General features: G+C 29.1%; 3 protein-coding genes across 8 annotated transcripts in view; 2 read left to right on the forward strand and 1 right to left on the reverse strand.

Moving 5' to 3' along the window:
• The first annotated feature begins 5123 nt into the window (after positions 1-5123).
• LOC119667930 (cytosol aminopeptidase) lies at positions 5124-7909 on the forward strand. Its single transcript, XM_038077282.1, has 3 exons — positions 5124-6307; positions 6941-7405; positions 7468-7909. The coding sequence occupies exons 1-3, from the start codon at positions 5270-5272 to the stop codon at positions 7615-7617; spliced, it is 1653 nt and encodes a 550-aa protein (XP_037933210.1). The 5' UTR covers positions 5124-5269; the 3' UTR covers positions 7618-7909.
• On the reverse strand, positions 7702-9745 carry LOC119667931 (TBC1 domain family member 13). 2 transcript variants are annotated; one of them, XM_038077284.1, is made up of 7 exons: positions 9623-9745; positions 9484-9557; positions 8998-9428; positions 8635-8833; positions 8381-8582; positions 8205-8327; positions 7702-8139 (listed from the first exon to the last, which is right to left on the reverse strand). In XM_038077284.1, exons 1-7 carry the CDS (start codon positions 9640-9642, stop codon positions 8025-8027), a joined length of 1164 nt encoding a protein of 387 aa, XP_037933212.1. In that variant the 5' UTR covers positions 9643-9745; the 3' UTR covers positions 7702-8024. The 2 variants fall into 2 exon arrangements, with proteins under 2 accessions (XP_037933212.1, XP_037933211.1); XM_038077283.1 differs by having other exon boundaries at positions 8635-8836.
• A 3082-nt stretch (positions 9746-12827) lies between these two features.
• Positions 12828-13885, forward strand: part of LOC119673023 (PDZ and LIM domain protein 2) — a 31344-nt gene continuing 30286 nt past the window's right edge. Inside the window, exon 1 of one of the 5 annotated variants that reach the window (XM_038084230.1) lies at positions 12828-13080. In XM_038084230.1, coding sequence (XP_037940158.1) covers positions 12922-13080 — 159 coding nt within the window. In that variant the 5' untranslated portion in view covers positions 12828-12921. The remainder of the gene's footprint in view (positions 13081-13885) is intronic. The other 4 variants (XM_038084227.1, XM_038084229.1, XM_038084225.1 and 1 more) reach the window with 4 other exon arrangements.

A 13885-nucleotide genomic window follows, 5' to 3' on the forward strand; every position in this document is an offset into this window, starting at 1 on the left:
GTATGTAGATTTTACTACAACTGTTTTAATAATATATAGACTTTATTAAAACAGTGCTAATTTAAGGGCTAAATAATTATAAGTATTACCTTATTGTAACTATTACATTTTTGAGTTTTCCGGCAGTTAACTCCAATATCTAAATAAAATTTCCAGTACTCTATATTTAGCATTTCTGTTCAACAAAACGTATACTAAGGGCACGGTGCTCTATTCCACTCGGAGATCACTATATTAGAATAGTAGCATATATTGATGTAGACATGAACTTACAATACTTATTTACTTAAATATTTAGTTTTTGTATGTTGCATATCAAATTTCTTTCTTTGGATATGCATTCATTATGGTAAAGCAAACTTATTAAATATGTATTAAATACTAAATGTTTCCTGGTTAACAATATTTTATAGTTAGCTAACATAATTTAAAACGTCTCTATAGTATCGCAACGGATGTACTTCTTAGGGCTCACGTCCACCTTTGACTAAAAACTATTTACCTGTCCAGCAAATATCCCAAAAAATATTTTAAGCGGTTTTCGGTGCATCTTATAGAGAAAATTGTCAAATTTTGGCTAAATATATTTTCATAATTAAGTAGAAGAGTAGAGTTACCAAATGAAAATATTTACCAATGGAAACAGAATGGTGAGATTAGAGTACCATATCCGTAAAAATGAGTTGACATCAATAATTATAGCTAAATATTAAGTTAATACCGAAGACACAGTTAAGTAACAGCCGTTAAGTAACAGCCGCGATCTGCTGTAGCTAGTAATGCCCGAATTATAGTTGAGTAAATACATCTCAGTATCGCTCTGTATGATTAAGCAACAGTCGTTCGCTACTATTATGTTATTGGCAAATGATAAAACAATTTATTAATGACAATGGTAACATGACGCGGCTGATAGCAGAAAAACCAAGCTTGATATTGTCATCCATAATAGATTACTCTGTATTACCGAAAAAGGCGAGCTAATTGTTAAAAATAATCAATTTTCATTCTTTGCGATAAAGGAAATGATACCCCGTGGGTAATATATAATGGAATAAGTTGGTTTATTTTTTACAACAATATCAATACTTAGATCACAATATTTAAATAATATTAATGCTTTCTGCAAACCTCATAAAATATAGATATGATAGTAACACCGGTTGCTTACTTGTTGATAAATACGTTTGGACGTTCAACGGAATAAAAAGAAACTTATGGGTTTAGGTGTATTGATTTCTGGTGTGGGCCATAATACGTAAACCATTTTATGCATTTTTTGTGTGGCAATTTTATAGAACAACCACATCTAAATTAAGCTAGCTCTGTATCTACCGAGAATATGATTTTCAAAGCTGTTGATTCAAGAAATAAATGTGTCAAGGATAATATTTAGGATAATATTTAATATTTAGTCCGTGTAACTACGGCTTTTAATTTTATGGAATTTTGTAAGACATTAAGTATTCAGTACTGTGTTTACACATCCTATATTGGGGAATTGAATATCACTGTAGCACTTTTATAAAATAACACAGAAGCGATTGGGAAACATGGTATTAGTGATGGTTACATTATTTGAATGGTGTACAGGGTTATAGCCTAGTAGAAATGTGTTGTTGTTTAATCAGAAATGTCGATACTTTTTTTATAGACGACCTTAATGATAACCTGTAGTTTAAATAGTTTAACGAATATAGTTCCTAACCAATCATCTGTTAATGTAGAAGATCAAGATCAAGTGCAGAGCTTGGTCCCCACGCTCTGTTGGGGAGCAACAATATAACCTTTAAAAGTATATCTTATATTGATAAAAAAAAAAAGCAGAAACTGAATCTGAATAATTGCTCAATCACTCATTTTAACTTAATCCTTTTTGACGTTATCCATAATAAAATAAAGTTTTTTTAATATATTGAGAAGATTGCTTGACGTGATTTGTAATTGATAATTTCCTTATATACCATTGTATGAAAAATCTAATCATAGAAATCTAAATCTTTGAAGTTCTAACTGATTCATGTAAGAAGTTATCAGAAATATATATTTGAACTATATTCTTGTTATTTTACTTCATATTGTTCGTTATAGAGATGAGACTATTTTATTATGTAGGTAATATTATTAGATATTTTAGATTTAATTAAATGAGAATATTTATATTTATTGAAATAATAAAAAAAGTTATAATATTTTGTAAATATAGTATACGTAGCTTATAAAATAAATTATATATTAGAGAGAATACTGAAAATATATATCAATAAGAAACAAAATGAGCTGTTATTAAATTTGGTAAGATTTGTTATTTGTTTTACCAAAGTATATAACTAAAGTAATATGTTTTTCTAATAAACTGCCTTGGCAAATTGTTAAATTTGAAGAATTAAATTTATATTTCAACTTATATATACATATATCTATATATATAGGAAAATGTACTCTTGTAGAGAAAATGTGCCAAAAAAGTATTAACAATTTTCATAGTCTTTTAATAATTGTTCAAGTTTAAAAAACATTTTATTTATTTTACTGATGTACATATAAAATTTAAATTTTGTTACTAAGCAGTGCCTGTTATTGCACATTATTTAACATCCAAATTATTTAAAAAATATGAAAAACGATCATGTACCTTTCGAAAAGTTTATCGGATAATAACAATAATTTTATTTTATGAAACTAGTAAAAATAGTATTAATATATATATATATACGAGAATATGTATATACACCCACCACACGCAGGACTCAAACATATCCTTAATACAGATAAAAAACATATTTTTGAAGAATTATAAAATCATAAAATAATATTTTTATGTGGATTACTATGAAAAATAAATGTCATAGTATGACATATACAATTTTAAATAGGGATAGAAATTAATTCCACTTATATTACTTATATTATATATGAGAAAAATTAATTATAACTGATTGAAAAATTATTTAATCAAACAGATTATTTTGACTAAAATCAATGATTTGGTTCTTGAAAATTTAAGTAAAAATAGTTTGCATTCTAATAATCGATACTCTATAATTACGACTTTTTATATAACCTAATATGTACTATGCATTTAATTAATTTATTACTTGAAATTTAAAAAACGTTACTAATTCGTTCTCTTTTTTTATCCTTCAAATGTTTAGTATTTAATAAGTTTAAAAAACTCTTGTAAAAATAACTTAATTAAAAAAAAATTTAAGTTAATAGTACGGTCAAGCTGGCATTTACCTGTAGTAAATTGTGAAAAACCCGTTTCACAACCTTTTTTAATTATTTATTATGATTTATTATAATATTTCAATTATTATAATAAATAAGCAGATTTATTGAATTGTAAATAATCTAGTGTGATTCTACATTACAATAAGCGCTGTATTGCGTTTAATATAATTTATATTCTGTTAAATGTCAATTTATTACAATAAATGCCATTTATGACAATGTATAATGTTATTATGATACAAGTTTTAACTTGAACGTACTAAAAGCGTACATAATTGGAATGGTTTGGATTTCGAAATATGGCTTTTAATGTGTACATTTACGACATATACGATGGAACTAATACGCTTTTAGGTAGGGGTTACATAAATTGTGAGTGTACGCTATAATATAATTAAATAATATAAAATAAAATATTTATGAACGTATTTAAACTGAAATTTATTTCATTTTAAAATCATATTGTGTTATGGTCAATTTTTTTGTAACTGTCATTGTTCTTATTGGCATCAAATGAAGAAATTATTGATACAGCTTCTGGTCTAATGAACTCAATATTTTTTTCACTCTTAAGTACGTTTTCGGTAGCCCGATAGAAAGTTGCTTTTTTAATGTTGTAACAAAATTTATTATTTTTACTATGTTTAAAATTAATTATTTAATCATCTATGGGTGATACTGCTTCAATTTAATAGATAGAAGGAGATAAATTAATTTCCGTGTACTTCTTGTAAATTTTTACACCATTTTCCACTTGAAAGGACCTTATTTTCGGTTTTCCTTTTTCTCTCTAGTGGTTATAATATTAATCAATCCATTATTTAATTTTCGTCAAAAGGAGAAAAATTAATATTTCCAGCTCGGCTAAAAATTTTGTAAAAAAAGTGGGCCACCACAACTTCTAAACCCGTTTAGATATAAAACAAATATATTTAAGGGACTTAAAACCAATATTTGAATAAATGGAACCAAATTTTTTCGCGCATTAAGGAATCAGCTTAGAAATTTACGAGAGGTATACAGCAAATATTTAATAGAAATGATTAAACTCTGTCAGATGTGAATCGTTTAACTTCATTCCAGATCTTTTTATAAAGTCTGAGTCTTAGGTATTATCGATTTAACTATACAATTTATTTCGTGGATTGTCTTGACTGTCTTACGGTCTATGTAATATATGACCAAGTACTATAACATACTTAACTTAGGTGATCACAATATTAAATGTACTTAGTTAAAATATATATCTGAAATTAGAATAATGAGATCATTTATAAATTTAAAATAATATTTTTCTGAGTAGTCTTTGCTATTCCATTCACATGTGTAAAAAAAATTTTTTCGTTCTGTGAATATTATTATGAGATACAAGTGTTGTTCTACAGATACTAACAAAACAAATAAGATAAAAAATAAATATGTTCTTTACTATTTATTCAACTAAAAATCAATCATGTTTAATACCACGGCATATAGTACTTCAATTAACAAAACTAAGTAGAATGGACTCAAGCGTTTTGATACAGTTTAACTCGCCATTACCCTTAGAGTTGTTGTACAATATAAAAACGACATTGGCCCTAGCCCCTAACCCTAATTGTTATGATTGCAATTGCAAAACTAAATATTGAATCTGAATTAAACCTATAAACTATAACACGAGTATTTAAGAAAATCCCCATATATTAAGAAACTATCCTCGTGTATTTGAACGTTTTTAAGTATTCGTTAAAAATGGTCGAAATTGCAATTCTGCAGGATTTATAATGTATTTTTATCGAATAGTGTAACTTCAGAAACACATACATACATATGTATTTATTTTGTGACATAAACAGTTACTCAAAGAAATTCAAGTCAATTTTTTATTTTTACAATGTCAAGTTGTCATGTTTTTTTTTTAGTTTTTAAATTGTTGTGTTCAGTGCGGTTGTTATTCTTTCCTCCTCGAAAATCATTGTCAAAAATAATAGTGCATGTACATATTTTTTACTTTTTTGTTTGTTTTATATGTTTTGTGTCGTCCATAATCAAAATGCTTCGTGTACCCCAAATTCGCATGCTCATGCGTACATTCAAACAAATGCGTAACGTGCGTGGGTATGCCTCTCAAGCAATCACTGCCATGTTGCAGTTGCAGCAAACTGAAATTTGTGCCGATCCACCGTCTCGCGGCTTAGTGTTGGGTGTATATTCTGACGAGGAGGATAAGAGTGATGCCGGTATATTAACACCCGCTGCGTGGAGGTACAACATCCAAAAGACAAATGGTCGACTTCTAGAAGTTTTGCGTATGTCTGGGCCGATGCCTAAACGTGGTGAAGCCCGTCTTCTATTTGCTGTAGATTCTGAAAAAATTCCCTATTATTCTGTGGTTGCTGTTGTAGGGCTAGGCAGAGAATGTCTTGGCTACAACCCATATGAGGTACTAGATGAACAGAAAGAAGCAATACGACGTTCAGTTGCCAAAGCATGCATGGATTTGGCACTTTTAGAAACTGATCGAATTGAAATAGAAAGCTGTGGTCATGCAGAATCAGCGGCCGAAGGTGCTGCATTAGGCATATGGGCTTATCAAGAATTAAGAGAACCGAAAAGACGTATTGGTGTGCCATCTATTGATTTATATACCCATAAGGATGAAATTTGTGATATTGAAGGCTGGCGAATAGGATTACAAAAAGCTTCCGCTCAAAATTTAACACGTCAATTGCAAGAAATGCCATCAAATCTTCTAACACCAACATCATTCGCTCAAAATGTTGTAGAGGTCCTCTGTAAGTCAGGTGTAAACGTGGAAGTTAAAGTCGAAGGATGGGCTGAAAGTCAGTCAATGCATGCGTTCTTGTCTGTTGGTAAAGCATCTTGTGAACAGCCTATATTTCTCGAATTAAGTTATTATGGTACCTGTGCTGACGAACGTCCTATTGTTTTAGTAGGACAGGGAATCACATACGATAGTGGTGGCTTATGTTTAAAAGCAAGACAAGAACTGTTTCACATGCGTGGAGATATGACTGGAGCTGCCGTTGTTGTGGCTACCTGTCGTGCAATTGCTGGTTTGCGTTTACCGGTAAGTATTATCGTATATGCATATATATTTACTATTTAGAATAATACCAGTTTTTGCTTTTTACATCTTATTGAAATTCAGCAATTATATCAAGTTGTTTGAAGGGAGATAATCATATTTGTAGACGACTGGCTTAATTTTTAGACATACATGTAGCAATTTTTAGGGCAATATAAAAAGTTTTTTAAGTAAAATCTTAATAATAAAGTCAATAAGTGTTTATAATGTTTTTGCATGATCATATATAGTTTAACTTCGTTTGTTTATAGCTCGATGAATTCAAATCTTGAGCCATAAACTGTGATGTATAATAAGTTAAAATAAAATAACAATACGTAATTTTTTAGTAATTTTGTAAAAACAAGGTTTTATTTTAGGAAATCATCTAAATGTCATATATCTCTTAAACATATTGCAAAATATCTTCTAGCTTAATATCAAGTATTCGAATTCATTGAAACGTTTCTAGTTAAATATTTAATGCAATTTTTAGACTTAAAGCATCTATTTCGTATAATAACAAAATTATTAACTAAATATTATATTAATCTAACAAGTTGCGTGGAGAAGTTTGTTGCCAAATCTCTACAAAAAACTAAAATACATTATTGTTCATTACATTTATTCCCTAAGGTTAACATTCGCGGACTAATTCCGCTTTGCGAGAATGTACTTGGATGTAACTCTTTTCGCCCTGGTGATATAGTAAAGTCAATGAATGGTAAACACATTGAAATTCAATGCACTGACCACGAAGATGTGCTCGTTTTGGCCGATGCATTGCTGTATGCACAGAACTTCTGTCCTAAATGCATTATTGATATTGGTACAACATCTGGTGGTATGCGTCAAGCCTTGGATGAAGCAGCTAGCGGAGTGTTTACCAATTCTGAAATCCTTTGGCAACAAATAAAGCATGCCAGCATGCACACTGGTGATCGAGTATGGCGTTTACCTTTATGGGATTATTATTCTCATCTTTTAACCAGTAGTGGTCGCTCTGATGTGCAGAATTACGGTATAGGCCGTGGTGCTCGTCCTTGTAAGGCAGCTGCCTTTTTACGAGAATTTGTACCTTGCGGCCAGTGGATGCACATTGTAAGTAGAAATTAAATTAAATTTTTCATTTACTGAAAAAACCGTTAATATTCATTTTCAAGGATGCAACAAATACTATGGTTACTAATGGCAAAAACTTTGAATATATACGTGAGGGTATGGCCGGCCGGCCAACGCGAACTTTGGTTGAATTTATTGCCCAAACTATTTGCAAGGATACTGCTCCTAAATTAACTACTGCTAAGAACTAAATACTAAATAAAGGCAAAACATGTTCAAGCGTACGCATTGCCATGAACTACGTTATGACTTGAACTACTAACTACCTGATTTGACTTCATAATACCATACAGTGCTGTAATAATTTGATTTGTCTTGAGCTGTCTTTCCTCCTTCTCTGATGTTTAATATTAAATCTTAGATGTAAGCAATTTGTAGTGAAAATTTTAAAGTACCGTGAAATTATATTTTAAAACATATTTGCATGTATATATTTATTATAAAAAATTATATTAATAAAATGTCTTATTTAAATTCTTGCGATTGCTTTGTAGATTGTTTAAGAGCTAATATATTTCTTGAATGATTTCATTGACAAATGCTTTTAATTTGATACCTTGGGCGTTTGTAGTTCGTTCCAAATGTGCCTTGTTCATTATCACTTAAGAGAAACTGCATGAGAGAGTACGATATTTATATCGATTGGAGGATAGTTCTGCAAAAGTTTTACGTTGGATGCAAAGTCATTCTCCAAAATTAAATCACGTTGAATTCTGAAAGCCAAAAAATATTTAATTATATTGCTTTGTGATTAATATAACTGAAATTTAATATATACAATATCATTGCACAACATATTCGAATCAAAAAATCAAAGCGATGTTCATCTGAAAATACAGAATCCCATATGCGCACAACATCTGGCAGTGGAAATTCTTGTGAAAGTAATAGTGTTAACCACCTATAATAAATATTATAATTATTGATTATTAGAATTAAAATTGGAATGCATACCTAAAACTATAATATTGGGGATGAAGTTCTTGATGCCTTAAACGTTCGAATACTTCAGGATCTTTTTGTTTCACCATATTCGATAATTTTGTCATTACAAATTTTATACCCCCCTCGGTATCGTCCAGAGTTTTTATAAAGAAATCTCGTATCTCACTCATTAGTGCGGTAAAACAGAAGAAACTATCTGCTTCAGCATGTTCTAAAATATAATAAAATTGCAATCAGATTTACTAATTAACAATTTTTTTTACTTCGTGTCTCAATATCTGGATCAGAAGCCATAACATAATAAATTGGCCCAACAATTTCATTCATGCCTTGCACATAACCCTGTCCAGGGTTCAATTTAGCATATAGAAATAATATACGTTGTACTATTTCCCAATGAGCTTCTTGTCCCTCTTCCATTGCGCTATAACTTTCAAAAGAACGTTTTGTTATAAGATTTATCTGCAAAAATATATAACACACTTTGGATGTAAGAGATTCATAAATTATGTTTTGTGAAATATTTAATAAGATTTCAACACCAACCTGCTACTTGCGTTCATGTTAGCATAAATAAATGAGATTGATTTTAAGTGACTTTTTTTAACGTTTTTACAAACTTGTACCTTTGTAACGCCTAATCCTTTACGTTCAACGTTGGCAGAGCTTAATATTGAGGGAACAACCCTTTGATGCAATCTTCGTTCGCCTTTACTATTAGCAACTATATCACATGGGAATTCTGTAGGTTGTTGAAAAAATGATATATCTGGACACAACCGTCGAACATCTTTATCAATCTGTAATAGAAATTCATTGTCATTAAAAAATGTGTTCCAGGCGCTCTCCGGGCCTTCACTAAGCGGATGATCGTTTAAACAACCATTTTCTCCATTTGTTGCAGCAATACCTGGGGGTATTACTAAATCTTCAATAAATTGACGATATAGTGAACGTTTTCTTGACAGTGTCTCTTCCCATGTAAGTCTCTTGTGACCTAAATAGCCTAGTAATATTTTCCAACATAAGGAGCGAAAACTATAACCATCAGGTATACCTAATAAAGCAAATTTTTTTTACAGAAAAATTGAGAACTCCCCCTTTCTACATACCATTAAAGCATAATTCGTGCAGGTACTTTAGCTGTATTTCATCTTCTTTTAGTGCATCTTCAAATTCTTTAACGCTATCAAAATTAATTGCATTATATTAAACTTTATTAAAATTGTGAAATGCACAATTTTAGCTTACCGTGCTCGATAAATTGACATTTCTTATTAATTTCACGTTGTAAACATTAAGAGCAAAATACAGATTTATGTAAATAAAGATGCAGAAACATAATGCAATGTTTATGGTTGTATGTAAACAGCTGACGACCAACAGTTATTGGGAATTGAGTACACTTAATTATGCCAATTTCAATTGGTCTAATGTTATTGTGAATGTGCAATTTTTATACTGTTTTGTTTAAAATTGCAATAATTGGTGCTGATTGTTAAAAATTATGTTTTCAATTGAAATCAACTTAATAAACTCAATGTTTGTGCTTTTTATATAATAATATTAATAATAAATGAGATTTATGAAATATGTTTTTAAGAAGTTTTGATTTTTCTTTTGTAAATCATGTTTGTGTTAATAAAAAAAATAAAACAATATAAATGTTAAAATGCACTAAATGGAGAGAACATTTAAATATAAAAATTAATTTAATATATTATTCTCTTCATTTTCACTCAGATTCGGTATATTTTTATGGATCACCAAGGCTATGAAAAAGCGCGTATGGAGTTATGATCACCCGCAAACGCGATTAATGGATGCCGAAGTATTGTGTAATTAATAATAAAGTTCTACTCTCGAGTCGAAATAAAAGTTAAAATTCTAAAAAACAAAACCGATTCATGGTTTTTATTATTAAATTTTTAAATAATAAATATTAAGCTGAAAGAAAACAAAAATAATGTTTTTTATAAAGCAGCTAATTTTATTATTACATTTATGTACTTAGGCGTATACGTATTTGTAAAAACAAACATATACAGAAAATATTTATATATGGATTTTTATGTAGTAGTAATAGTATTTTAGCTATATTTTAAATTTGTATTACATATTATATTATTATATTATATATATATAAACGTATGTATTTTTGAGATGATGCTTTTATTGGATAATTTATATGGAATAGCTAAGATTATAATTTAATAGAAGTATTTAAGATGCTCTTCCTTCATTGTAAATTTGCATTTTTCACGATTACATACATTTGCTAAATGTAAATCACATAAAAAACCTATAGTATAGACATGCTATGTGTGTTATATTAATTTGGTGTTAATTTTGTTTTTTCTTTTATGCAGTGAAAGTCAGTTGTCAAATTTGATTTCAAGTAATTTTGCAAGCTTAGTCTATTAAACTTGTTCACAGTTAATACCGTAATTTTACAACTTCATATTTCTGCTATGATATTTGAACATAATCAGTTGCAGTTGTTAAAATAAGACTAATGTTATCATAGCTATAGCAAATACATAGAAATATTTCTATGTTTTTGGGTATAGTATGTTAACATGTTGATTCCAGATGGTATCAAACAGTATCTTACTTCCAAGTGAGAGTGGATGTTAGTATTGTAGTTAAATTTCAGTGGTCACAGTTACAAAAGACAAAGTTTGGTACTCATATGTTACCGTACGGATATCTGATATAGGTTTACTCATCGTTTTTAGTGTGGAAAACGTGGTTGAATAGTTTAAATACGTTGTCTTTCATAAATTTTTCGATGGAGTCTACCTATCTGATATACAATGAAGCTTTTAGAATATCCTTCAGCATAATCGTCTATAAAGAGTCTAGTTGTTTGTTTATATACTTTGCTGTTTGGCTATAAACCGCGCAATTATATACTACAAATTATTTAAACATATATAGCCTTTTTGTTCCCTATGTGCTCCTTTTTACGTAAAGTTTTTATCAAGAATTAGGCTTAGTTATTCCATAACCCATTTCTTTTCTATATAATTGTTATCATTTAATTATAAAAACCGCTTTTATTTTGTTCTGATTAATTAAAATTTTCTACTTTAGAAATAATCTGTTAGTTCATCTATGCGATCTTAATTTGTGTTCGTGGTATTGTCAGCTATTTTATCTAAATATAAGATGCAAGTAAAGTATTGCAAAATGTGAGTGATTCATTTTTGTTATATTTGCGATAATTGTGATAATATATTCTCATTTAAAACTTGTTATTACCATATACACAAAGTTGTCGACAACTTTGAACAGTTGTGGAGAGATATGTTGGCCGTTCATTTTAATATACAGTCCAATGGGCTAGATATGATAAAAATTGAATATAGTTTAAATAGAACTATATTCATTCGCTTTATATTATTTAGGGTTATAGTTAGTAACTTTAGTTAGTTGTTATCTGTGTGACTTACATTTTTACAATATTTTTGTTATAACAAAGCAAATCTTAAATTGCATTATTTATTATATATACAAGTAGTTTAAATAGATGTGATCAAAAAACACTATAAGACAAGTGAGTAATGAAAAAGAGGACTGTAAATTTTCTGTGGTTTATTAGAAGCAAAAATACATTTAAATTATTATTCTAATTATAATTAATATTGCTGTTTAACATATAACATGTTTAGGTGCTGACACTTTTTCTGAAAGTAAAGGGATACTATATAGTACATCTCAATAATAATGTATTATGAAGTAAGTCCGTTCCAATGATTTTAGTTATTTGAATATCATTAATTGTTATTACTCATATAATATATATTCAGTAAAATAAAATAAACATTAAATGAAAGATGTAATTACTTTTCATCAGTTAAGGTCTGATATTACATTTCTATAATCAATCAATCACTAAATCAGTGTTTGAATATAACTCATTCGTCATGTTGCCCTTCATCCACATATATTTAAATCAATTCAGTACTGAGTAAGGCATATGTTTCTATAAATCTTAATAGTCGAAGCACTTGGTAATGATAATGAAAGAAAAAACCAGCCATTGCCAATCCAAAAGAATGCATAGAGCGTATGGTTTAGATGGAATTCAAGATTACTGTTAGGCAAAATGAAATTACAAAGGGAACTGTTCATGCAACAGATTACATGAAACAAAATAAACAACAATTGAATAAATTAAACAACGTTTTTATATTTGTACATTTCGCTCGAATTCGCACAAAACAGAATATTCATAATGTGGACCAAGCAGGTGCTCTACCGAGCGTTGTGCCGCCTTCAAGTCAGTTGGCCAACATATGCCAACTCAGTCCACCGCCGTTCAGCGAAAAATTATGATGTGTATGATATTATAGAACTAGTGTGCGATCGAAAAACTGAAGCAACAACTGAAAGCAACAAAATAAATAAAATTCATGAAATATATTTTAATTATTTAAACAAAAATATTTGAGACGGTTGTTTTGTGTTTTATTATGTTTGGGTTTGTTGTGGATTTGTGTGTTTGTTCGACTTTTGTCTGAATTCTAATCAAACAGAGAGGCAGCATGAATACTGCATATCACAGACCAGCTTTCTGGAAAATGCCATCCTATGAGGCAACAAGTGAAAGGCCAGCTTGTACAAATCTGATTCAAAATGGCAATTCAAAAAGAAGAAACAGCGGTATTAAGAAAAAAGTACATTTCATGGATGATCCTGTCGAGGTAAGTCCGAACACGTTTGAAGGCAATGATTGAGAAAATGCACATCAGTTGCTTTTTATAACAGAGCAAGTGTACGTCATTAGCAATGCATTTATCTTTTCTTTATATAAATTTGATATATTTGCGTTATTTATTCGTGTTCTCAATTTTGTGAGGCCTATTAATGCGGTACGTCTATAAATTTGTCAAAATCTAATTAATTTTTGTTTTCTGGCATTAATTATTGCAATAATTTTAAGTTTTGTTGACACTTAGCATTGACAAAATGATATTTGGTATCTTAATGCTTTTCTGATATTATTTTAAATCTATAATCTCAAATATGAAACCACGTAAATTTTCTTTTCGATGCTTAATTAAAAAGTTCCACTAATAAATTTTATTGCAGATACAAATAAATATCTTCCAAAATGACGCATATTATTTATTGATTCAGAAAACTTTATTTTTTGTTGCTGTTCATTTTAGATTAAATATGCATTATATTCGAATAGAAATATTTTTATATTTATTTCCGAAAAGTTTTTTCTCTTTTATGTTAATTTCATTAATAAAGTTGAAATGTAAAATGGAGCTCTTTTTTTAATCTTATATTTATGCAATGATGAAATCCAAAATACATATAATTTGCTCCTTTTGCGGTACTCATAAAAGAAATTTTTATTATATAAACTCAGCTTCTTCAAAACTTGCCAATAACAGATGGAAAGCATTAGGTCATGTGCGACTTCCAGGTTAACATGGGCCACCTATAATAAAAATAAATCCTTGGAACTCATCAAAAGGGACCGCGTGAACACTGCAA

Source organism: Teleopsis dalmanni, chromosome 1 (assembly GCF_002237135.1).
Source record: "Teleopsis dalmanni isolate 2A chromosome 1, ASM223713v2, whole genome shotgun sequence".
Classification (NCBI taxonomy): Eukaryota; Metazoa; Arthropoda; class Insecta; order Diptera; family Diopsidae; genus Teleopsis; species Teleopsis dalmanni.

Excerpts from the sequence above, each read along its gene's own strand:
- LOC119667930 (XM_038077282.1), top strand. The coding sequence starts at position 5,270 with ATGCTTCGTGTACCCCAAATTCGCATGCTCATGCGTACATTCAAACAA. Across the intron at positions 6,308-6,940 it reads TTGCTGGTTTGCGTTTACCG|GTTAACATTCGCGGACTAAT; the intron begins GTAAGTATTATC and ends TTATTCCCTAAG. Across the intron at positions 7,406-7,467 it reads GCGGCCAGTGGATGCACATT|GATGCAACAAATACTATGGT; the intron begins GTAAGTAGAAAT and ends TTCATTTTCAAG.
- LOC119667931 (XM_038077283.1), bottom strand. The coding sequence starts at position 9,642 with ATGTCAATTTATCGAGCACG. Across the intron at positions 8,837-8,997 it reads AAGGATTAGGCGTTACAAAG|CAGATAAATCTTATAACAAA; the intron begins GTACAAGTTTGT and ends TATATATTTTTG. Across the intron at positions 8,140-8,204 it reads ATATGTTGTGCAATGATATT|AATTCAACGTGATTTAATTT; the intron begins GTATATATTAAA and ends TTTGGCTTTCAG.